This window comes from Hypanus sabinus, chromosome 12, assembly GCF_030144855.1.
Source record: "Hypanus sabinus isolate sHypSab1 chromosome 12, sHypSab1.hap1, whole genome shotgun sequence".
Taxonomy (NCBI): domain Eukaryota; kingdom Metazoa; phylum Chordata; class Chondrichthyes; order Myliobatiformes; family Dasyatidae; genus Hypanus; species Hypanus sabinus.
This window is the reverse complement of record NC_082717.1, coordinates 109,714,801-109,742,079: the sequence shown is the minus strand read 5'-3', so window position 1 is coordinate 109,742,079 and position 27,279 is coordinate 109,714,801. Positions and strand designations below refer to the sequence as shown.

The following is a 27,279-nucleotide window of genomic DNA, read 5'->3' as shown; positions in this document are numbered from 1 at the left end:
CACCATTTCTCCACACCATCTTTTCTCTCCCATTTTGCTGCCTAGCCACTGATCACTGGTTTTTGTCTGTCTGATGTGAAACTGGTGCACAAGAAGAACTAAAGTAAATGAAATCAGTATCATTACCCCAGATTGGAGATCACACAGCGTGTGTGTCAGAATAATGTTGAATACTGCATGGGAACGACTGCTTTCCTCATTCATATTGGTTGCAGCAACTGTTCGGGACTTGTTCCCTTCTGACATCAGAGATTCAATATCCTGAATGACAAGAGAAATTAAAGCTAATTATTTTTTTCTTAAAATTTATTTTCCCTCCCACAAAATTGCTTCTTCACCCCTCCTGCACACCACTCCACTCATCTCTGTTTTCCATTCATCCACACTAGATGGACATTCATACGTCTTATCTGATCTCCTTTTGACTGTACAACTCCGAACTTGGTAATATATGTCAGCAGTCTTTGATGGCATTTTTTCATGTGCTCCCAGAACACAACCATTTTCTTAAGCAGTAAGACAAATAATCACATTGAGTATGACAGAGCATAGAGTCATAGAATCATAGAACACTACAGCACAGAAACAGGCCCTTTGGCCCATCTAGTCCATGCTGAACCGTTGTTCTGCCTAGCACCTAGCCCTCCATATCCCTCCCATCCATGTATCTATCCAAATATCCCTTAAGTGTTGAAATCGAACCTGCATCCGCCACTTCCACTGGCAGTTCGTTCCACACTCTCACCACCCTCTGAATGAAGAGGTTACCCCTCAAGTTCCCCTTAAATATTTCATCTTTCACCTTATGATCTCTATCCCAGTCACACCCAACCTCAGTGGAAGAAGCTTGTTTGCATTTACCCTCTTCATACCCTTCATAATTTTACATACCTCTATCAAATCTCCCCTCATTTTCCTACAGTCCGGGGAATAAAATCCTAACCTATTCAACCTTTCCCTACCTTAGGTTCATAAGTCCCAGCAGCATTCTTGTAAATTTTCTCTGTATTCTTTCAAACTTATTGATATCTATCCTGTAGCTAGGTGGCATAAACTGCACACAACACTACAAATCTGGCCTCACTGATGTCTTATACAATTGTAACATTACATCTCAACTCCAGATTTACAAAACTTTTGATTTATGAAGGCCAATACGCTAAAAACTCTTTTACTACTCCACCTATCTGTGATGTCACTTCCAATGAATTATGGATCCGTATTCTCAGATCCCTCTGTTCTACTTCACTTTTCAATGCCCTACTGCTCACCGTGTTAGACCTACCCTCGTTGGTACTACCAAAGTACAAAACATCACACTTATCTGCATTAAATTCCATCTGCCATTTCTCATCCCATTTTTCCAACTGGTCCAGATCCTGCTGGAATCTTTGAAAGTTCTCCTCACTGTACACTACACCCCCAATCTTGGTGTCCTCCAAAAATATGTTGACCCAGTTTACCACATTACCATCCAGATCATTAAAGTAACAAACTGTGCAAAAGTCTTAGGCACCCTAGATTTTGTTTTTGTTTATTTGTCTTCTACATTACTTCGTCAGTAGAAAAGAGCAAATTTTAGATCTCCAAACATTCATCTTCCAAAACAGTGAATGTTAGAGAAATTTCTATATTTCTGTAAAGAAAGTAATGTATTAAGTAATAGACCACTTTTCAAATAAAAACTTTATTACTTTGTAGAAATGTAATGCCCTGGTTAAGATTTCCACTGCTATGCTGTGAAGAAGGCTATACAAGTAGTTTTCTGTAAAACCAGTGTGCCATGCTGTAAAGTGTGTTTTGACTTTGGCTAAGATAAGGACCCATGCTGTGCAACTTAGGAATGCGAGTCATCCAATCAGGATTGTGGGATGTGAGAGCAGGTTCTGGAGAAGTGTTTTCTGAAGGACAGTAGTCTGTTCGGGGGTCTTTTTGGCGGGAGCTGTGGAGCTGCAAGAAATACTTTGTGCAGATGAATGGCTCCAAGGAAGAAGGGCCAATACTCCAGAAAGACCACCAGTTTGCTTGAAATGAACTTTGGGGGAAGTCCAGAACGTGGTGGGTGCTTTCATGCAGAGCATAGGTCCAGCGCTCGAGTAAGAGAGACACCCTCGACTACCTCAGTACGAGCTTCAATGGTCATGTGCACAATGGACAGGTTTGACTGTAATGGACCTCTTTCTTTTCACTGTTTGACAAATCTGAAATTGGTAAACATACTTCCTTTATAATTTTATGCGGTATACGATCTGTTAATTTCTTGCCGACTGACAATTGTGTATGGGCAGTATTTACACAGCATTCGCTCAAACCATCACAATGTTGCTGTTTTATTGAACACCAAATCATTCTGACCCTAGACGCACATTGTTTATGAAGGTTGGCCTTCTCACCATTGAGCCACGTGGCTGTTAGCCGAGTTAGCTATCGAGCTGAGCTTGTGTATGAACCCTGGCGAGAGGTTTACATTTGTGGGGCCCATCACCAGGGTATTTCAGATGCTGTGTGATTGCTGTTTTGGGATTTATTCAGTGGTTTGTGTGCTTAAGGCAGTGGTTAGGCTAGTGTCTGGGAAGGTGATTAAGGTATAGTTTTTATGGATACCACAGGGATAAAAAAGCCAGTGTGATTCCAAGCGGTTCTTCACAAATAATGCTTGTGTTCTGAGCAGGCTGGGTGTCCAAATTCCCAACAAGTTGCTGCTGAGAGTGCTGAGTTCTTTAAAAGTGTTAGGAAAAGTTGCACTGATTGGTCAAAACACCGTTCAATCAGCTGGTAAGGTTGTCATGTTACTGCAGACTAGCAGTGACATAACTGAAGTTGCACTATCTGATAGGTTGGGAGACCCCAGAGAGGTGGGGTCATGGGCAATCCACATTTTTAGAGAAGGCAGGTATGTAGCTGAGGGTAAAGACTGTGAAGACAAGTTGCTTTTGTTTCTGCAAAGTGAGAGGAAAGAGTTGTCTGATGCAAAAGGTCTAATGGGTCCCTGAGAGGTTGACGGAAATTCTGAGCTGGTTTCAGCTATTACATCACTAGTTGATAAATGCCAAAGTTATCATAGTCTGAGAGTGTTCTCTGGAGTCAAGCTCACACCTGATGGGGAAGAAGAATATGAGGCCACCTCAGAATATGAGCAGACATCTCAATTCATGGATGAATGGCAGTGCTTAGATAATATGAAAAAACAGAGGCAGATAGATAGTTTAAAGGATCCGGCAGCTGATATGGTGAGGTTCCTGAAGGCAGAAAACCCATTAGCCACGTTGGCTAATTACCCGCAAGCTCTGGAAGATGCTTTTGGCACTGCTGAAAGTGCAGCCAATCTTAGGATAACACTTAGGCACACAAACTGCTGCAACGTTTGTTTCACAAAGGGGGCATTCAACTGTCTTTGAGAGGAATTGCTTGAGGATGGATCAAGTTGTGAAGGGTGTGCTGTCACATGACGTGATTGCACTATCTCCTGCAGGCTGCAGGACAGGGCAAGCTGATTTTTGGCTACCCAGACAGCTGAAGAATTTCAGAGTTGTATTCTTGATAATACATGAACCTTTGAACTTTCTGAACATCTGAATGACCTGCAAGATGCGCCCTCCTCCAGCTTTTATCGAGTTACTCAGGGAAGTTAGAGAGGAGGAAAACATGACTGAGAAGCGGAACATCTTCAAAACATGAATAGTGTCTTCACTGATAGCCTCTGCTCCTACAGTGACTTCTGACACCAGAGAGATAGAGCTTTTGAGGAATGAGGTGGAAAACCTTCAAGCTGAGCTGATTTGATGGACTCTGCTAATGTTTCAGCTTAATGTGATACATCTACTGGGAAACCTGAACCACCTGAAGGGCTTTAGACACAGGGGAATGCTGCTGTAAAGGGTCTCTTCACTAAAGAGGTGGCCAGTATTATCTGTTACAACTGTGGAGAATATGGACATTTCAAGCGAGATTGAGAGGGACAAGAAAATCTTTGAAAAGTCAGCAGTTAATCAAACAGAGAGGAAAAAGCAAAACTACAGAGCAACCCAGCAACTCATTCCACGGAGATGCAACACTGAGCATCATAGGAAGCCATTCCTGCCTGTGGCCATCAAATTTTACAACTCCTCCCTCGGAGTGTCAGACACCCTGAGCCAATAGGCTGGTCCTGGACTAATTTCCACTTGGCATTATTTACTTATTATTATTTAATTATTTATGGTTTTATATTGCTATATTTCTACACTATTCTTGGTTCGTGTGGCTGTAACGAAACCCAATTTCCCTCGGGATCAATAAAGTATGTCTGTCTGTCTGTAAAGGAACAGGCTGCTGTCTCATAGAGAACACTCCAATCAGTGTCTTAAGGGAAATACTAAAGTGCAAAACAATTCCTGAAAGTTTAGTGGTACTAAGCTCCAAATCATCCATATGGATTGAAGGTGTTTATGCTAGAGCCATTCTTGACACAGGTTCTCAAGTTACTGTGCTTTAGAGATCATTTTACAACCAGTTTTTGATGCATTTACCATTGATGCCATTCACTGCCCTTGAGATTCCGGGACTTAGTACCAATGAGTACCCATACAATGGGCACGTCATTAAAACTGGAGTTTTCGGAAGCAGATATCGGAGTAACTTAGACTATTGATCCAGTTGAAAAGGGTGAAGACCCCATTCTTGTGGGAACAAGTATTTCCATTGTGAGAAGGCTGTGGGAGCATGCAAGGAGAGAACTTCTTGAAAACCCTGTCCATTCACCCTGTGCTCAGAGCTGCTTTTGGGAAGGTGCAAGTTCCTCCTATGCAAGATGATGAGCAGAAACAAGACACTGTGTGGTAAACCCACTCTAAGCCTGTCATGTTACATCCTGGAGGAGTAGCTAGAATGACAGGAACCCCCAAATTTGCCGGAATGCCAATGCCTCGGCCATCCAGGTGGATGGTTCCAATGATATCGAAGAAGTAGTGCTGGTGAGACCTGACCTGCAGAAATCTTTGGCAAACAGGATGACCGTGATTATCAGGAACACCTCAGGAAGAGATGCTACCCTCAGACATGGAATGCTGATTGCCCATCTTTTTCCTATGACGGTAGTGTCTAGTTTTCCGGGGAAAATGGAAAGAAACGGTCTCCTGGATCGAAGAATTTGACATTGAAGTCATTCAATTTTATTGATTCACCGATATCCATGGAATGGAAAAGGAAATAAACTGAGAAGATGTTGGAATGCGAAGGTGTCTTTTCTACTGACAAGTTTGATGCTGGTTGCTCCAAGATACTCACATTATGGGAGTGACAAAGGAAAAACCTTTCTGAGAGAGGTCTCACTGGTTGAAGATATTTGGCAGCACCTGCTTAAACTGAAGGAAACTAAGTTTAATTATGGGAAAGGGGGTCCTGGGCTGCGGGAGAGTACGAGTGCTAGACGAGGGAGGCGTCCTCTAGTAGACAGGAAAGATCCCAATAAGTGTCTGAGGCTGAAGAAGCTGCTGATTAGAAGGTCTTGGAGAGTCAGGAATTCCCCCATATAGGCTAGCATATGACACACCAGGTAAAAAGTGTTGTGTCCATCCCAATAGTGAGATATATTACTGCAATTTACAAATGGATTGAATGCCCTGAAATCATGAACTTCATTTGGATATTTTGAATAATGGTTTAATAAGTTTCGTAGTCATGAGGACATGACTATTTTTGTTGGAGGGAGTGTAATGCCCTGGTTAAGACTTCCACTGATCTGCTGTGAGGTAGTTTATATTAGCAGTTTTCTGTAAAAGCAATGTGCCATGTTGGAAAGTGTATTTTGACTTTGGCTAAGACAAGGACTCATGCTGTGCAGCTTAGGAATGCGAGTCATCTAATCAGGATTGTGAGATGTGAGGGAAGGTTCCAGAGAGCAGTGGGGAAGAGCTTTCTGAAGGAAGGAGCTGCAGAGTGAGGCACGAGGGAAGATGCCGCAGAATGCCGTTGGAAGGAGAGTCCCCATTGCCAGAAGTGCTTTGTGCAGATGAACGGCTCCAAGGCAAAAGGGTCAATACTCCTGAGAGAGAACCAGTTCGTTCGAGATGAACTCCGAGGAAAGTTTGGAATGTGGTGGGTGCTTGTGAAAGACCGTGAGCAGACCGTAGGTCGAGTGCTCGAGTAAGAGATACAACCCTGAATACTGCAGTACGAGCTCCAACATATATGTGCACATTGGACTGGTTTAACTGTAATATACCCTTTTCTATTAACTGTTTGATAATGCTGAAATTGGTAAATACACTTTATGATTTTATGCGGTATAGGATCTGTTACTTCTCGCTGACTGATTAAGTGTGTATGGGTATTATTCACACAGCATTCGCTCAAATCAAGGTTCCCTTAATCGGCACATCACGACGTTCCTGTTTGGTTTACCCCAAATCATACTGACCCTAGACGTACAGATGGCATTCTCACCGCTAGGCTGTTACATGGCTGTTAACAGAGATAGCTAACAAGCTGAGTATGTATGATCAATGACATAGTAAGTTGAATGAACTAAACTGATTAACTGAAACAGAAATAGGTGTAGGAGGAATCAAACTGGGCGAAGGACAAGCAGACTAAAAGGTGAAGGTGTGATAGATGTGATAGTTTAACCTTCAAATCATTAATTCTTACACCATGGCAAGGGTGAGCATAGCAACAAGACACAGGTAGTCATGATGCATCAGCAAGGACTATGCCAAGCAGAAACTCTGCGGCAGACAGGAGTCTCAAGATGCGTTGCCCAAGCTCTCCTGAAGAAACAAAGAAATGGACAAGGTTTAGGACTAGAATTTCAGTGGTTGGCCACGGAATCCAAGTGCAGCAGATGAGAGATACATCAAACTGACGTCCCTTCTGAATCACAAGTTGTCCAGCACTGCTATCAACTCTGAACTCACAGAATCCACTGGAACCCATCTACATCCTTTTGCCTCAAGCAAGAAGCAGTTTTGCCCACAGAAGAGCTGGAGAATGCTACATAGGTGAGTATCTGTAGCCAACAGTGAAGTATAGTGCAGGTTCCCTACAGGTTTGGGGCTGCATTTCTGCAAATGGAATTGGTGATCTGGTCAGAATTAATGGAATCTTCAGTGCTGAGAGCGCAAGCAGATTCTCATCCTTTACGCAATACCATCAGCAAGAAGTCTGATCAGTCCCAATATCATTCTGCAGCAAGACAATGACCTCAAACACATGGCTCAGGCGATCAACCTCCAGCTCTTCTATGGACAAACTAACTCCTGTTTGAGACAAAACATTCAAATTTTGACTCGCCAGTGCAGAATACTTCCTGCCCCGTTTAGAGTACTGCAAAAGATGATATGGCCTCCACAGGGCTCTGATTTCAACATCTTCGAGGCTGTCTGGGAATACCTGGAGAAGCAAGCAAGTCAGCCAAAGTCCTCAGAAGGGTTGTAGTAAGTTCTCCAAGATGCTTGGAACAACCTACCAGCCAATTTTCTTATAAAACTGCACGACAGTGTACCTAAGAGAATTGATGCAGTTTTAAAGGGTGGTCATACCAAATATTGACTTGATATTGTTTTATTGCTTGCTTCTCTTTATACAAATAATTTTAATATTTAGAAATTTTTCATTTCATTATTTTTGAAAGCATTGTTACTTTTCAGACTTTATTTCACATTGCCTAAGACTTTTGCACAGTACTGTGAATGAAATGTTAAAGGATTTCTCTCATTTTACATTCTGTTCTTCTTTCCAGCTAAGGAGACTGGAGAATGCTCTACTGGCACCAAGAAGAAGGCCATTTCACTTCCTTTCATATTTGGTAAATTATCAAGCTATTTTAATGTATCACACTTGAATGTACAGCAGACTCAGGTATGTGAAAGCTGAAGAAGCCAGTCAGACTCCTGACCTTCATGAAAGTGGATAAAAGAAATTATGGCTCTTGTCCATCCATTGATAGCAGTTAACAATGACCCTGCACCAGGCTTCATATCTTACAAATGTGAAATAAATCTTCAGTAAACTTTGCCAGCTACTTGCCAGCAAACAGAGTAACAAATGAAACTTCGCTATATAGGGCCCACAGTGACAGACAACTTTTCTCTCAACAAAGAAGTCAATATGTGCAATAAAATGCAGTTGCTAAATTAGGCAAATTACAAAAACCAGGCATTTAAAAAAAAACAAATTCACCCTTAAGGTGCTGATCCGTAAGAGTTGCATTTTCAACTTTTTACTATAGGGAAATTAAATATGGATAACAAAACAAAATAAATCCACCTTCAAATGTTTGTAGTGTATTCATGCACTTGTGGAAGCAAGAACTGTTGTCCTCTCACAGATGACAAACACAGGACTGTTTTGCCATTCGGGCTATTGGTTTGTTTTACCATATATAATTAAGCACATTCAGCTTTTATTTTAATGAGGAGTTTCAATTCTGTATTAGGTCACCAGCAGAAACTCTGTTATATTGTTTAAAAGTTAACCTAAAGGTTTCAATAAGATTTTGCTGAAATGGAATGTTATTTTTGAATTTATCAGACACTAACCTAGATGCTAATGGTTTAGGCATACTATTTACCTGTAGTATATACTTGCCAGAATATTATAATATTTACTGCAGGAAACATAACTAAGCTCTTGCTTACCCATGCACATTTTCTTGTGAGTGAAACAATGTGGCAATGGCACTGTATTCTGTTTTCAGTTCACTCCTTATTCACTCTGCCATGCACCCAAGCAGGCAAAACACTATACCCTGACTCTCTTGTAATTTTTGAATGGAGTTCAGCTGACTGTCTAGTTGCTGTTACAGCTCAGTAAGGGCAGTACAGGGAATAGGACACAAAAAATATCAAAGATGACAAACATGGGATAGCATTGTATGGAATAAACAAAACCTCAAGGATGTATGTTATGGGGAAGTGGCCTCAAAATCCTCCAGAGATGCATAATTAAAGCAAAAGTTATGTTTCACTTCTGGTCAATACAATATTCAATCATTATATTTCACAGAGATGAAATTAAGCCCTGCCTTTGATAGAGTAATAGAGCACTGCAGCACAAAACAGGCCCTTTAGCTCACCTATTCCATGCTGAACTGTTATTCTGCCAGTACCATCAACCCACACTGGACCATAGCACTCCTTACCCTTCTTGTACATATACTCATCCAAATTTCTCTTAAAACGCTGAAATTGGATGCACATTCATTACTTTCACTAGCAGCTTGTTGGACATTCGCAGTGAAGAAGTTTCCCCTCAGGATCCTTTTAAACATTTCACCTTTAACCTGTGACTACTAGTTCTAGTCTCACCCAAACTGTAGAAAAAGTCTGCTTGCATTTACCTATACTATACCTCTAATTGTGTATGCCTCTATCAAATCTTCCCTCATTCCACTACACTCAAAGGAATAAAATCCTAACCTATTCAACCTTTCTCTAATACACAATAGCAAGAAAATATAGATTCAACAGCATAGATTTGAAATTTTGAGCATTGAATTTTAACTGGAGTATGTAAACAGTTGTCTAACCAGAAAAGGAAATTCAGTTGTAACCTAGAAGTTGCTTAGACCAACAATTTTAGAACCACCGCTGCGACATACAAAGAGTTCCATGGAACTTAATTATCTTCCTTACCTTGTAACTTGTCACAGCCAGCTTAGACAAGCCATCCACGTATGGACCTAGAACCTTGTGTTCTCTCACCTTCAAGCTGTGTCGACTGCTGTATAAAGAAGCAAAACAAAGGCATACTGGGAGATGACCAAGATGCTCAGTTGGTACAAATAAAGGAAATGATTCAAATGTTCTTTGTAAGTCAAGCTAACATAACCTGAAAGAAATTAGCTATGTTCAGGTCAAATCCCTATATACCTACCAGATGACAAGGTTTAAGTTGGAACATAATGAATTGCGGCATTATTAGCATACACAGCAGTAAACTAAAATTTTAAAGAAACAGCTAAGTGATTGTACTTCAGTTCTTTTGTTCTGAATTTTCCTCTTATTTACTTTACCATTCCAAATAACGTTTCCAATATATATTTTTACAAGCACAATATCCAGAACCTATATAACGGGAAGTGACTAGACGGGAGAATGGGGTAGAGAGGGATAATAAACCAGCCATGATAAAAAGGTGGAACAGACCTGATAGGCTGAATGGCCTAATTCCACTCCTGTCTCATAATCCTATGAGATTAGAGGTGTGATTTAGGGCACGAAGATCATTAACAATGGCATCAATCAGCTTCAACTGCTCATCACAGAACCAATAAAATGTGAAGGCTCAAAATTAACTGTATCTGGATTTATTTTTGTTCTTTTTGTATTGAAACCAAACACTTAATGTTCTCTTTCTATCCCTCCCTTTATTCTATTTTTAAAATTTCTTAATTTAGACACAGCCTTCCAGCCCTTCAAACCCAGTAATCTCTTGATTTAATCCTAGCCTAATAGAAACATAGAAAATTGGAACAGGAGTAGGCCATTCGGCCCTTTGAGCCTGCACGGCCATTCAGTATGGTCATGGCTGATCATCCAACTCAAAACCCTGTACCTGCTTTCTCTCCATACCCCCTGATCATTTTAGCCACAAGGGCCATATCTAACTTCCTCTTAAATATAGCCAATGAACCGGCCTCAACTGTTTCCTGTGGCAGAGAATTCCGCAGATTCACCACTCTCTGTGAGAAGAAGGTTTTCCTCATCTCGGTCCTAAAAGGCTTCCCCTTTATCCTTAAGCTGTGACCCCTCGATCTGGACTTCCCCAACATCGGAAACAATCTTCCTGCATCTAGCCTGTCCAATGCCTTTAGAATTTTATACGTTTCAATAAGATCCCCCCTCAATCTTCTAAATTCCAGTGACTATAAACCTAGTCGATCCAGTCTTTCTTCATATGAAAGTCCTGCCATCCCAGGAATCAATCTGGTGAACCTTCTCTGTACTCCCTCTCTGGCAAGAATGTCTTTCCTCAGATTAGGGGACCAAAACTGCACACAATACTCTAGGTGCGGTCTCACAAGGCCTTGTACAACTGCAGTAGAACCTCCCTACTCCTGTACTCAAATCCGTTTGCTATGAATGCCAACATAACTTTTGCCTTTTTCACCACCTGCTGTACCTGCATGCCCACCTTCAATGACTGGTGTACAATGAAACCCAGGTCTCGTTGCACCTCCCCTTTTCCTAATCGGCCACCGTTCAGATAATAATCTGTTTTCCTGTTCTTGCAACCAAAGTGGATAACCTCACATTTATCCACATTAAATTGCATCTGCCATGAATTTGCCCACTCACCTAACCTATCCAAGTCACCCTGCATCCTCTTAGCATTCTCCTCACAGCTAACACCACCGTCCAGCTTCGTGTCATCCGCAAACTTGGAGATGCTGCATTTAATTCCCTCGTCTAAATCATTAATATATATTGTAAACAACTGGGGTCCCAGCACTGAGCCTTGCCGTGCTCCACTAGTCATTGCCTGCCATTCTGAAAAGGTCCCGTTTACTCCTACTCTTTGCTTCCTGTCTGCCAACCAATTCTCTATCCACATCAATACCATACCTCCAAAACTGTCTGCTTTAAGTTTGCACACTAATCTCCTGTGTGGGACCTTGTCAAAAGCCTTTTGAAAATCTAAATACACCACATCCACTGGCTCTCCCCGATCCACTCTAATAGTTACATCTTCAAAAAATTCTATAAGATTCGTTAGACATGATTTTCCTTTCACAAATCCATGCTGACTTTGTCCGATGATTTCACCTCTTTCCAAATGTGCTGTTATCACATCTTTGATAACCAACTCAAAACCAGCATTTTCCCCACTACCGATGTCAGACTAACCGGTCTATAATTCCCTGGTTTCTCTCTCCCTCCTTTTTTAAAAAATGGGGTTACATTAGCCACCCTCCAATCCTCAGGAACTAATCCAGAATTTAAGAAGTTTTGAAAAATTATCACTAATGCATCCACTATTTCTTGGGCTACTTCCTTAAGCACTCTGGGATGCAGACCATCTGGCCCTGGGGATTTATCTGCCTGTAGTCCCTTCAATTTACCTAACACCATTTCCCTACTAACATGTAATTCCCTCAGTTCCTCCATCTCACTAGACCCTCGGTCCCTTACTATTTCTGGAAGATTATTTATGTCCTCCTTAGTGAAGACAGAACCAAAGTAGTTATTCAGTTGGTCTGCCATGTCTTTGTTCCCTATGATCAATTCACCTGTTTCTGACTGTAAAGGACCTACATTTGTCTTGCCCAAGCTTTTTCTTTTCATGTATCTATAAAAACTTTTACAGTCAGTTTTTATGTTCCCTGCCAGCTTTCTCTCATAATCTTTTTTCCCTTTCCTAATTAAGCCCTTTGTCCTCCTCTGCTGGACTCTGAATTTCTCCCAGTCCTCAGGTGTGCCGCTTTTTTTTTTGCTAATTTCTATGTTTCTTCTTTGGACTTGATACTATCCCTAATTTCCCTTGTCAGCCACGGCTGCACTACCTTCCCTGGTTTATTCTTTTGCCAAACTGGGCTGAACAATTGTTGTAGTTCATCCATGCGATCTTTAAATGCTTGCCATTGCATATCCACCGTCAACCCTTTAAGTATCATTTGCCAGTCTATCTTTGCTAATTCACGTCTCATCCCTTCAAAGTTACCCTTCTTGAAGTTCAGAACCTTTGTTTTTGAATTAACTATGTCACTCTCCATCTTAATGAAGAATTCCACCATATTATGGTCACTCTTACCCAAGGGGCCTCACACGACAAGATTGCTAACTAATCCTTCCTCATTGCTCAATACCCAATCTAGAAAGGCCTGCTCTCTAGTTGGTTCCTTGACATGTTGGTTCAGAAAACCATCTCACATACATTCCAAGAAATCCTCTTCCTCAGCACCCTTACCAATTTGGTTCACCCAATCTATATGTAGATTGAGGTCACTCATTATAACTACTGTTCCTTTTTTGCACACATTTCTAGTTTCCTGTTTAATGCCATCCCCAACCTCACTACTACTGTTAGGTGGACTGTACACAACTCCCACCAGCGTTTTCTGCCCCTTAGTGTTATGCAGTTCTACCCATATTGATTCCACATCCTCCAGGCTAATGTCCTTCCTTTCTATTGCGTTAATCTCCTCCCTAACCAGCAATGCTACCCCACCTCCTTTTCTTTCCTGTCTATCCCTCCTGAATATTGAATATCCCTGGATGTTGAGTTCCCATCCTTGGGCACCTTGGAGCCATGTCTCTGTGATCCCAACTATATCATATTCATTAATAACTATCTGCACGTTCAATTCATCCACCTCGTTATGAATGCTCCTCGCATTGACACACAAAGCCTTCAGGCTTGTTTTTACAACACTCTTAGCCCTTATACAATTATGTTGAAAAGTGGCTCTTTTTGCTTTTTGCCCTGGATTTGCCTGCCTGCCACTTTTACTTTTCACCTTACTACTTTTTGCATCTACCCTCATTTTACACCCCTCTGTCTCTCTGCACTTGTTCCCATCCCCCTGCCACATTAGTTTAAAGCCTCCTGAACAGTAGCAGCAAACACTCCCCCTAGGACATTGGTTCCAGTCCAGCCCAGGTGCAGACCATCCTGTTTGTACTGGTCCCACCTCCCCCAGAACTAATTCCAATGCCCCAGAAATTTGAATCCCTCCCCCTTGCAGCATTTTTCAAGCCACATATTCATATGAAATATCCTCCTATTTCTACTCTGACTAGCACGTGACACTGGTAGTAATCCAGAGATTATTACCTTTGTGGTCCTACTTTTTAGTTTATCTCCTAACTCCCTAAATTCACCTTGTAGGACCTCATCCCGTTTCTTACCTATATCGTTGGTACCTATGTGCTCCACAATCACTGGCTGTTCACCCTCCAATTCCAGAATGTCCTGCAGCCGCTCAGAGACATCAACATACCATCCTGGAGTCTCGTTTGTGACCGCAGAAACACCTATCTATTCCCCTTATAATCGAATCCCCTGTCACTATAGCTCTCCCACTCCTTTTCCTTCCCTCCTGTGCCGCAGAGCCACCCATGGTGCAATGAACTTGGCTGCTGCTGCCTTCCCCTGATAAGACATCTCCCCCAACAGTATCTAAAACAATATATCTGTTTCGGAGGGAGAAGACCTCAGGGGACTCCTACACTACCTGCTATACTGTCTAGTGGCCACCCCTTCCCTTTCTGCCTGTGTAGCCTTTACCTGCGGTGTGGCCAACTCACTGAACGTGCTATTCACGACTTTCTCAGCATCACGGATGCTTGAGTATGAATTCAATCGCAGCTGCAGACGCTCAATGCGGTCTGCCAGAAGCTGCAGTTGGACATACTTCCTGCACACATAGTCGTCAGGGACACTGGAAGTATCCCCGATTTCCTACAGGATGAACAAACCACAGGGCCAATCTCAGCTGCCATGACCTACCCAATACTTGCCTCAACTTTTGAAACTTTCTCCTTTGAAAGGAACTTACCCGGCCTTACCTCACTTGGAGTGAAGCTTGTCCTCAGCCTCTTCTCGTCGAAGCCTCTCGAGTACTAATCACAGGACAATTTACAATGAACAATTAACCTCAGTACCTATTTAGAATGTGGGAGGAAACCCACGTGGTCACGGGGAGAACGTACAAACTCCTTACAAGAAACAGTGGGAATGGAACCCAGGTGTACTGCACTGTGAAGTGTTGTGCCAGCCATTACACTATCATGCCACTAAACACTGTGCAACAAGACATAGCAGAATTAGGCCATTCAGCCCTTTGAGCCTGCTCTGCCATTGTGGCTGATTTATCATCCCTCTCAACCCCAGTCTCCTGCCTCCTCCCCATTACCTTTGACATTCTGACTAATCAAGAACCTATCAATTTCTGCCTCATATATACCCAATAACTTATCCTCCACAGCTGTCTATGATAAATTTCATAGACTCACCACCCTCTGACTAAAGAAATTCCACCTCATCTGATCTATAGGGACCTCCTTCAATTTTAAGGCTGTGCCCTCTGGTTCTAGACTCTGCCACAATAGGATACAGCCTCTCCATATCCACTCCATCAAAGCTTTTCAGTATTCAAAGGTTTTCAATCAGATCCCCCATCATTCTTCTGAACTCCAGTGAGTACAGACCAAGAGCAATCAAACATCCTTGTACATTAACCCTTTCATTCCTGGAATCACTCTAATGAAGCTCCCCTCTCCAATGCCCAGCATATCCTTTCTTAGATAAGGGGCCCAAAATTGCTCACAATACTCCAGAGTTCGGGCAGACTAAATACCCAATCTGGTACCAAGGCTGCTCCATACATAGGGAAATAAAAGAATACCTCTGATGATCTCCCACTCTGCCTCTCCTCATGAGTGCATCCTGATTAATATTGCATTGGAGGAAGTGTTTGGTTGGTTCCAATATTATCTGAGATTATTTTAAATGCTTTTAAACATTCATTAATAACTTAGAACTACTAGGAAGAAAAATGTTGGTAAAATATTATTTGGCAGTATTGAAGTTTAAAACAAATCTATTCAATATACGCAAGTGGAATCTCATTAAAATGGAGTGAGTGAAGAAAGGCTTAGTCTAAGTATCAAAGAAATCACACAGATCGGATTCCTGTTGCATAAAGGCAGAAAAATAAAACAGTGTGGGTCTGAACCGGATACCGCTGAAGTAGAATGGAATAGCTACAGCTGTAATACTTAATTAACTGGAATGGGAACATGGCTGAGACATTGCTATTGTTGGTAGAGAGACAAGAGTTATTGCAGAATTAAAAGTATTGCAAATTCGACATGACATCAAGAAGTTCTATAGATGCACAGTCCAGAGCATCCTACCTGGGTGCGTCATAATCTAATATGATAACAGCGATGCCCAGGAACAGAAAGAGCTACAAAAAGTGGTGGATACAGTCCAGTCCATCACAGGCAAAGCTGGCCAGCAATGATTACATTTACATGGAGTGCTGCCAGAAGAAAGCGGTATCCATTATCAAAGACCCACACCTTCCAGGCCATGCTCTCTTCTTGCTACTACCATTGGGCAGGAGGTACAGAAGCCTTAGGTCCAACACCATCAGGCTCTGGAACAATTATTATCCTTCAACCATCAGGCTCGTGAACAGGTATAGATAACTTCATTCACCTCAACTCTGAACTGATTCTATAACCTACACATCCACTTTCAAAGACTCTTTACAATTCACTCTTTTCTTTGCACAGTTTGTTTTCTTTTACACTTTAGTTGTTTGTCAGTCTTTGCTCATGTATGGTTTTTCACTGATTCTACTGGATTTCTTTTTTGTTTTTCCTGTCAATGCCAGCAGGAAAATGAATCTCAAGGCTTGATAGTAAATTTACTCAGAACTTCTCATGGTAAATATATTGTAATTTAATTTCTTTCTAGCATGGGACAGAACTGTGGCTGTAGATATAAACTAGCCACATGGAGGAGGGACAAATGTTGTGAGTTAAATGATGGGTGCAGTATCTAACTACAATAAGTGTCATCATTTACTGGGATATCTATTTACCTGGTTTAAAAAATTCATTAATGTTCTCCATAAATGCACACATTCCTGATCTAGACCACAAGACATAGGAGCAGAATTTGGCCATTCAGCACACTGATTTCACTCCGCCAGTGCATCATGGCTGATTTATTATCTCTCTCAACCCCACTCTCCTGGCTTCTCCCTGCAACCTTGGACACCCTGACTAATGAAGAACCTATCTACTTCCATTTTAAATATACCCAATGAATTAGCCTCCACAGTCATCTGTGACAATGAATTCTACAGGTTTACCAGCCTTTGGTTAAATAAATTCCTCTCTATCTCTATTATACAGGGGTATCTTTATATTCTGAGACTGTGCTCTTAGGTCCTAGACTTTCCCACTTTTGGAAACATCCTCTCCACATTCATTCTATCTAGGCCTTTCAATATTCAGTAAGTTTCAATGATATCCCCAGCTACTTTCCAAATCTACTTTGTTTTTTATGACATATTTACCCCTTGGGATCAAGCAAGTCCCGAACTTTCTCATTGTAGATTTCCATGTACGACACTTCAACTGTGAAGCTCTGCTCTTCATTTGCCTCTTGCAATGCACGTTCAAACAGCTTGCTGCACAACCGGGGGATCAAACCCGGCTTGTCCTTTGATCCCATCATTGTGTACGATTTTCCCGAACCTAGCCATTAAGCAGGTACACACAGACAGTTAACCAGTTTACTTCCACAGTCTTACTTTGCCAGCACCACAGTGAATTAGATCAGTCTAAAATAATATTTTCTTGGAATACAGTTGCAGTTTTTTTTTAATCAGTTCATGTTAAAACTATTTAATGGAAGGATTTAATAAACAGATAACAGAAGCTGCAAATTAGAATTCTATATCAGCAGTGAAAAAAAATTCAATTAGTTAGCTTCATAAGAGAGCCAAAAATTGCTCATGATCACAAAAGAACGTATTTTAAATTGGTTTCACTGAAATAAATACACTTTTAGCAGCAGCTTACCAGTCTGGCCATAAGCAAATATACAAGCATTGTATCCTTGAAAGGCATTGTGCAGCAAACTTTCACCTAGGCACTTGAACACTATATCTTGACCTGGTGGATAAGAATGGAAAAAATAAAGAGTTACACAACTTTCAGAAGGGGGTATGATTCATGACAAAAACAAACAGAGAGAGTCAACCATACTGTGGGAGGTTCACACAATTGATGAGTGGATTGTTCAATAACTCAAATGATGACAGGTTCCTAGAGGTTTAAGGTTCAGTTAGTGGGTGTGGGGTTCAGAGCAGATGTGAACAATTGTGGAGTCTGATCTAACCTGGAAGGATGAGCTACAAGTCAACACCCAAGCTCAGGAATTTTAATGAGGCCTTAAGTGTTTGATTTCACTGATTCTGCAGGTTTAAGAGCAGCTGAATGGGCATTCAAGCTTCAGGAAACATGACGTGAGAAAATGCTGGAACAGCATGGCTTGTGGGCCAGATGGAGGGATGTTTTCCCTGTTCATACCTCAATCTCACCCTCACTCAAGGTGGCAGGTGGAGGGCAAGAATATAACTTCACCAAGCCTATAATTTCAAAAAAAAAAGACAATAAAAACAGAAGGTGCTGGGAATATTCAGTAAATCAGCAAATATTTACAGTGTGTGAAAAAAATTTCAGATTTGTTACTTCTATCACAACTCAGCTTTTCGCATTATTGCCACCTTCTTCCTCCCTCACCTATCATCTTTCCAACCCTCCCCAACTTTCATCTAATTCCATCTATAATCCGCCCACTCTTGCCCTACCCCTTCTCCCGACTTTTTTTAGGCTGGCTTTCTCCCCTTTATCTTTCCAGTCCCAAAGAACGGTCTCAATCCAAAACATCAACTGCCTGTGTCCTTCCGTAAGCACTGCCTGACCTGCTAAATTCCTCAGCAGCTTGTCCGTTTCCATTAGACATAGGAGCAAATTAGGCCATTTGGCCCATCGAGGCTGCTCTGCCATCCCATCATGGCTGATTTACTACCCCTCTCAATACCATTCTCCAGCCTTCTCCCCCAACCATTGACACCCTTACTAATCAAGAACTTATCGCTTTCAAAATATGCAATGACTTGGCCTCCACAGGCATCTATGGCAATAAATTTCAGAGATTCTCCACCTTCTGGCTAAAGCAATTCCTCCTCATCACTGTTCTAAAGGGATGTCCCTGATCTGAGCCTTTAAGTCCTAGACTCGCCTACTATAGGAAACATCTACGCTATCTGCTGCTCAATGTTTCAGATTGATGACCTCCAGGTTCAGAACTCTGGATCAAACAGATCTGTCCCTGTCAGCTCTCCAGAGTGCCCTTCAACAATAGGAACTCAATCCTTCCAAACTGACTGAACTCAGATGGTAAACCTGTACAAAACTTGTATATTTTGGAGACCCCTAATTGTTCATCCAACTAATGTGTACCTTTAATTCTTTAAGGAATTAGCTTTATTTGTCATATGTACAAATACTGCTGGGCAGCCCTCAAGTACTGCCACATTTCCAGTGCCAACATACGCATCTGCAACTCACTAACCTTAATTGCATGACTTTGGAATGTAGAAGGAAACTGCAGCACCCAGGGGGAATTCACATGGTCACAGAATAATTCTCCAAGGACATGAATGTTTTCTAAATTTCTCATCTTTTCAGATGTCCAGCATCTGTACTTTCACCATTTATTTATACACTTAGCCCTCCTTATCCGCGGGGGATTGGCTCCGAGACCCCCGCGGATACCGAAAAACGCGGATGCTCAAGTCCCTTATTTAACCTGGCTCAGTGCGGTGGACATTAGGACCTGGCAGTGCAGCTCTGAATCCGCAGTGTTTCTGTTCATGAAAATAATCATGATCACGATTGAAAATAAGGATGAAGTAATAAAGCGATCGGAAAGAGGTGAAATGCCATCGGTCATCGGAAAAGCGTTAGGCTACAGTCGGTCAACAATCAGAACAATTTTAATGGAGGATGTGAAAGGCCCTGCCCCGATGAAAGCTACAATTATTACTAAGCAATGCAGTGGTTTAATTATTGATATACTTATGTTTCTTAAGTGTTTTATATGCATAGAAAGGTAAAATATATACTAAATACTAAGAAAAACGTTTGACTAACTGATGCTAAATAATACCGGATGTACCTGTCCTGACTTCAAATCCGACTTAAAGACGGACTCAGGAACAGAACTCATTCATAACCCGGGGACTGCCTGTACTTTTAAGTGATTTCTAGATTACTTATAATACCTAATACAATGTAAATAGTTGTTATACTGTATTGTTCAGGGAAAATGACAAGATCGTCTGTACATACTCAAATAACGAGTGCTGGAGAGAGAACTTCCGGGTTTTCCCGATCTGCGGTTGGTTGAATCCGCGCATGCGGAATCCAAGGATAAGGAGGGCCGACTGTACTGCTTGGGTGAATTTGCGTTTCAGTGACTAATAGTACTGACTTCCATTGGTAAACTTAAAGATGATGGCTCCTGCTAGAAATAGATTTTGCTATAATACTACCATCACTATTTGCTTTCCATAAGTCAACATATCATTGTCAACAAAGACGAAAGTAAATGGCATTTTTAAAACAAACTGATTTTACAGGGGAAATTTTAACAGGAATTAAAGGATGAGCCACTGCCACAAACCAGAAAGTTACATCAATATTGAGCAAGTGATTAAAACTGAAAACACTGGAAATACGTTGGCGGTTAAACAGAGTAGAATTAATGACTTACAACAGAAACATCAGAATCTTAGGTCTTTTAAGTTCAAAGTAAATTTATTATCAAAGTACATCTATGTCACCACATACTATCAGTGATGGAGCAAGTGAAGTTGAGTGAAGTTATCTCCTCTGGTTCAAGAGCCTGATGGTTGAGGGGTAAACCTGTTCCTGAACCTGGTGGTGTGAGTCCTGAGGCTCCTGTAGCACCTTCCTGATGGTGGCAGCAAGAAGAGAACATGGCCTGGATGGTGGGGTCCTTGACGAAGGATGCTCCTTTCCTGACAGCACTCCGGAAAGGCTACCTTATCTGCTAAGTATGTATGCCATTTTTTGCTTTTTATTTCAGAATTCCAGCACCTTTATTCTTTTGCTTTCACTGGGTGGTGCAGTGGCTTAGCAGTTCACACTGCTATATCAGTGCTACAGAGAACTGACTGGATGCTGATCTCGGGTGTGTCTGAACAGAGTTCGTACATTCTTCCCCAACAGCTACTTAAACTTCCGCTATTTGCTTCAGTTTACCCAATTCCACAGACATCCCGATATGTTAAATGGCTACTGTGAATTATCCTTTAGTGTAGGTAGACAGCAAAAGAATCACAGGGAAGTTGACAAACATATGAGGGACAAATAAGGGTGGCAGCAACCCCGGTTCAATTCACATCCGTCTGTAAGGAGTCTGTACATTTGCCCATTGACCGTGAGAGTCTCCACTGGGTGCTCCGGCTTCCTCCCACATTGCAAAGACTTGGGAGTTCACAGGTTAATTAGTCACAGAGCACAGGCATGCGCACTGTACATAGCTGGGGTACCCAAAGCTTTTGCACGGTACTGTATTTGTCAATGTGGAACGGAGAGCAAGTTTGGAAATCTGGTGGGAGCAAAGGATGTTGGGAATGGAGAGGGTGAAGCCCAGAGGAAGTGGTGTAGGACAGGTGACAGAGGAGAGCCAGGGGTGGGGGTGGTGCAGGTGCAGACACACCCAGCCCTGAGACATCACGCAAGGTTGTTAGATGCAAAACAATTTTTTTAAATCATTACAGAATGTCTCTCTGGTGCCTCCCGTTCTCTCCCCTCTCCTTTCCCCTTTTTCTAACAGTGATTCTCCTCTCCATGCCTCCTTCTCTCTCACAGTCCATAATAGGGTTCCATATCAGAATCAAGTTTATCATCACTCACATGCCATGAAATGTGTTTTTTTTTCGCTGTTACAGTGCAATACATAAAATTACTACAGTACTGTGCAATTACTGTGCAACCTAGCTATATACATGTTCCTAAGGTTTTTGCACTGTAGATGCAATTACACAGTGTGGACTCACTGAGCCAGAGGGTCTGCTACGGAGTTGCATCTCTAAATAAACAAGTAGCAAGGCCATAGAGAAATAAGGGAGAAATGGAACTGAAGGGTATCTAGAACTCTTAACTGAAGAAGTTCTATGAGGAAAACATAGGAACTCAAACCGAATTAAAGTGGAAAATGAATAACCTCAGACTACAGCTCCTAGCAGGTACTTAAAATTCTTTGTGAGCAATGACCCACTTCTGTTTATCGTGTAGAAGGCTGAGGAATCTAATCAAAGAGAGTAACCGACAGTAAAGGCAGACTTTCAGCATCAAAAAAGCAAAAGCTGCTGCCTTGTTTCCACTGTGAACAACGCACTTGATCACACAACTGCAAATTGACCATACAACCGTAAAATACAATTTTATAAGAGCAACCTACCTGCATACTTGTCTTTAACAGACTCATCCATCGACCAGAAACAGTGATCGTATGCAAAAACCTATGTACAAAGGACACCATAAATGCATCACTCTTTCTTCATTTCGGAGTTATAAAATGTAAAAAGTTTAAAAACATATACATAACATAAAACAATCGTCCAACCAATCCAAATTAAAAATATGTCATTTTGAAACCAGTATACCAATCAATAGACTCTGGCAGTTCATTGTGGAAGTGGTGGATTTTCAACACAAAGAGAAATTTGGGTAAGTACATGGATGGGAGGGGTATGGCGGGCTATGGGCTGGGTACAGGTTGATTGGATGAGGCAGATTAATAGCTTGGCATGGACTAGATGGAACAAATGGCTTGCTTCTGTGCTGTAACACTATGACTTGATAACAATTCATTCCAAAACTGATAAGAGATTACCACCCAACATCTTATGTGCTGCCATTAACATGTACTCAAAATGGTAAGGCTCTCTGTACTCCAACAGTACGTGACCACACAAGACATTTGAAATCACATCATAAAGAGAAAATCATTGCTAATGAGGAAACAAAATAAAATCCAGTAAACTGTACACTAATGAAGCTAATGCTATATATATGATATTCAATTCGAGGAGCTATCTAACTCGTCTATCACATAAATCAACATTTATAGCCATAGAGTCAGAGCACACAGGCCCTTCAGCCCACCTAGTCAATGCCATACTGTTATTTTACAGCCAGCCCATAGCTTTCTATACCCTTCCCATTGATGTACATATCCAAATTTATCTCAAGTGTTAAAATTGAGACTGGACTGCATCCATCATATCTGCTGTCAGCTCATTCCACACACTCACAACCCTCCAAGTGAAATTTCCCCTTGGGTTCCCCTTAACCTAGGACCCTAGTTGTAGTCTCACCCAACCTCAATGGGAAAAGCTCACTTGCATTTACCCTATAGATACCCCTCATAATCCTGTATCATCATCATTATGTGCCGTGTCATATGACGTGCACAACCATGGTCTATCCATGCCCATGATTGTTCTTGCAAATTTTTCTACAGAAGCGGTTTGCCATTGTCTTCTTCTGGACAGTGACTTTACAAGACAGATGACGCCAGCCATTGTCAATACTCTTCAGAGATTGTCTGCCTGTCATCAGTGGTTGCATAACCAGGACTTGCGATATGCACCAGCTATTCATACTACCTTCCACCACCTGCTCCCATGGCTTCACATGACCCTGATCAGGGGGTTGGGGGGGGGGGGGTGAGGTAAGCAGGTGCTACACACCTTGCCCAAGGGTGACCTGCAGGCTAGCGGAGGAGGGAAACCCTTACATCCCCTAGGTGTTGCTCTACCTAGCCACCTAATATTTTTGTATGCCTCTACCAAATGTTTGAGGCAAACATTTAACATAAAATTTTCCATTTTATATTTATGATATTCATATAGAAAATCAAAATATAATACCGGAAAGCTAGGATAACTTTCAATTAAGTCTAGAAGGTAATTTAGTTTCCAGCCATTCAGCATAAAATACTCAAACCCAGCCTGTATCCAATGTACATGTTGCATTATATTATTGATAACAGCCTACCATCAATAGTTCTGTATTCTACATTATTTCTGAGCCAATTTCCTTTTGCATTATTAGTGAAGTACAAGTTTGAAATAATGGTTTACAACTTAGAACTGCAGGCCCAACATTTTAATGCCAAAATACTTCCCATTTCTGTATGGGGCTTCTGCAAGGCAAGTGTTCAATACTGTCCCAAGGTAGTCACCCTTGAGAACATAGTTCCCAGCTTGGGGTCCACATACCCCTCGGTTAATGGTGGTGATCCATGGCATAAGAAAAAGGGTTGGAAACCCTGCTCCGGAACCAGAACTGTACTTCAACAGTGCTGTTACCTAAAGGGCAGGAGTAGTATGGGACTAAGAAGAGAACTTGGAAACTAGCTTGGCTGCATTCCTCCTCATTCCCTCATTCAGAGGCTTGTGCTGCTCCTTGCTGCCGTAATACACTGCACACCTAGAAAACATGTCCTGAAACAACACTACACTGTTGATTAAAAACAATGTTTCAAAACTACTGAATGAAGTTTGTTTGCTTTCTCCAGAACAGGCTGAACTTAAATATTATTACAGCTTCTCCCATCTTGGCAAGAGCAGAGAATTTCCTCTCAATCATAGCTTGCACCTTGCAGCTGACACAGAGGTCCCCCCTGCAGAACTCTCAACATTTGAACTGCTCTGGCAGTCAGCTTCTGAAGGGCAGGATGATAATGACATTGCAAAATATATAGTAACCAACACTGGAAACAGACATCCCACTTCATCCCTCCCAACACTGTAAACAGACGTCCCACTACCCCCTCCCCCCAACACTGAAAACAGACGTCCCACTTCCCCCTCCCCCCCAACACTGGAAACAGACGTCCCACTTCCCCCTCCCCACCAACACTGCAAACAGACAGCCCACTTCCCCCTCCCCCCAACACTGGAAACAGATGTCCCACTTCCCCCTCCCCCCCAACACTGGAAACAGACGTCCCACTTCCCCCTCCCCCACAACACTGGAAACAGACGTCCCACTTCCCCCTCCCCACCAACACTGGAAACAGATGTCCCACTTCCCCCTCCCCCCCAACACTGGAAACAGACGTCCCACTTCCCCCTCCCCCACAACACTGGAAACAGACGTCCCACTTCCCCCTCCCCCACAACACTGGAAACAGGCGTCCCACTTCCACCTCCCCCCAACACTGGAAACAGACAGCCCACTTCCCCCTCCCCCCCAACACTGCAAACAGACGTCCCACTTCCCCCTCCCCCCCAACACTGGAAACAGACATCCCACTACCCCCCTCCCCCCCAACACTGGAAACAGACGTCCCACTTCCCCCTCCCCCACAACACTGGAAACAGACGTTCCACTTCCCCCTCCCCCCCAACACTGGAAACAGATGTCCCACTTCCCCCTCCCCCCCAACACTGGAAACAGACGTCCCACTTCCCCCTCCCCCACAACACTGGAAACAGGCGTCCCACTTCCCCCTCCCCCCCAACACTGGAAACAGACGTCCCACTTCCCCCTCCCCCCCAACACTGGAAACAGACGTCCCACTTCCCCCTCCCCCAACACTGGAAACAGACGTCCCACTTCCCCCTCCCCCCCAACACTGGAAACAGACGTCCCACTTCCCCCTCCCCCCCAACACTGGAAACAGACGTCCCACTTCCCCCTCCCCCACAACACTGGAAACAGGCGTCCCACTCCCCCCCCCCACAACACTGGAAACAGGCGTCCCACTTCCCCCTCCCCCACAACACTGGAAATAGGCGTCCCACTTCCCCCTCCCCCCAACACTGGAAACAGACGTCCCACTTCCCCCTCCCCCCAACACTGGAAACAGGAGTCCCACTTCCCCCTCCCCCCCAACACTGGAAACAGGCGTCCCACTTCCCCCTCCCCCCAACACTGGAAATGGTCATCCCACTTCCCCCTCCCCCAAGTAACACCAGTGAAACAAATTGCTGCCTACCTTTGGTTGGCTCCTGTTTAATCATGTTATCCACATTTTTTCAAGCAGTGGAAAGAAAAATTAAAAAATTAATTATATTCTGCACATGAAGTCCATATAAATAAACATGCAATACTGCAGTCCTGCTCTTGCATGGATCACTGAAGATCTACACTTGTGAAAAATAATTCTTAGCTCTAGCAATACACAAATCAGTGAAAAAAATTACATGCTAGTTACAAATGTACAATGTGTTAAAATGCATGTTAAACCAGCACGCTTAAATTCAAAATTGCCAGTTGCAACAATAATCCACTGTATTGAATAACACAAAACAATTGATGGGAAAAACACAAGTGCACAACAATCACCAGATTTCAACTAACTACTGTGTAGAACACCAGGCCAAGAACAGTGGTAGAGGCAGGTACATTCAGGTCATTTAAGAGACTCTTAGAGGATAGATTATTAGAGGGATATACAGGAGGGAAGGGCTAGATTGATCTTGTAGTAGTTAAAGAATTGCCACAATTTTGTGGGCTGAAGGGCCTGTACCATTGCTGTACTGTTCAATGTAACTACAAGGCTCAACAATCAGATCCAATTTACAGTCAAGCTCTGCAAATCACTGATTTTGAAATAAACATTACTGTAGACTGGAGGCCCAGAAGCAGCCTGCCGCGGGGTTGGGGCCCCGGAAACAGCCTGCCCCGGGGTTGGGGGCCTATCTGTGTGTGTGAGTGGCTGGGATGAAGGAAAGAGGCTTTCTTTGTTGGTGTTGTTCTGTTGTTGTGGTTGTTTATTTTGTTTGTGTTGTTCTGCTGAAAATTGTGGTCCATACTATGATGGTGCTGCAATATGTGATGACACTTGCAGGCTGCCTTAGCACACCCTTGGTTGTGTTGGTTGCTAACAGAAATGATGCAGTTCAATGCATGTTTCGATGTACATGTGATAGATACAACAATCTGAAATTCTGCAGATGCTGAAAATCTTGAGCAACCCGCAGAACAGTGGAAGAACGCAGCAGATCAGGCAGCATCAATGGTGAAGAATAAAGAGTTGACATTTCAGGCTACGACCTGCTGAGTTACTCCAGCACTTTGTGGGTGTTGCTAGGAATGGGTGACAAATACTACTCTTGCCAGTGTTATCAATATCCTGAAAAATGCATTAGCAATAAGTGAAACAATGGATAAGGAAATCAAAGTTCACAGTAAACTTTTATCAATCTATACAACCTTGAGGTTCATTTCTTGCAGGCATACACAGTAAACCCAAGAAACAACGGAATCAATGAAAGACCACCCCAACAGGACCAACAACCAAGGTGCAAAAGAAAAACTGCAAATCCAAAAGAAAAATAATAAATAAATGAGGAATAAATATCGACAAAGTCCTTGAAAGTGAATGTCAAACAAAGATGAAACAGACTACCTCACTGTAGCATGATTATGTTCATATTCTATGAATGATTAAATACAAAAGACCAATGTTGAGAACAATCGAGTTGACTTTCAAGTAGTAGCCAAGTGGAGTAATACACATACAAAATACAGGAAGAACTCAACAGATCAGGCAGCAATTTATGGAGGGGAATAAATGGTCGACATTTCGGACTGATATCCTTCAGCAGGACTCCATAGATGCTGCCTGACTTGTTGAGTTTGCCCAGCATTTTGTTGGTGTTACTCTGGATTTCCAGGATCTGCAGAATCTCTTGTGCTCATGCCAAACAGAGTGATAGAATTAATA

The 27,279-nt window shown here is 42.4% G+C and overlaps 1 protein-coding gene across 2 annotated transcripts in view; it reads right to left on the bottom strand.

Annotated features, from left to right (window-relative positions):
* Positions 1-27,279, bottom strand: part of LOC132403284 (kinesin-like protein KIF13B) — a 249,855-nt gene that overhangs the window by 108,225 nt on the left and 114,351 nt on the right. For both annotated transcript variants that reach the window (XM_059986723.1, XM_059986722.1), the window contains exons 3-8: positions 25,546-25,558; positions 21,997-22,057; positions 17,520-17,612; positions 17,012-17,192; positions 9,612-9,699; positions 127-261 (exon numbers count right to left, since the gene is read on the bottom strand). In XM_059986723.1, the coding sequence (XP_059842706.1) occupies positions 127-261; positions 9,612-9,699; positions 17,012-17,192; positions 17,520-17,612; positions 21,997-22,057; positions 25,546-25,558 (571 nt within the window). The remainder of the gene's footprint in view (positions 1-126; positions 262-9,611; positions 9,700-17,011; positions 17,193-17,519; positions 17,613-21,996; positions 22,058-25,545; positions 25,559-27,279) is intronic.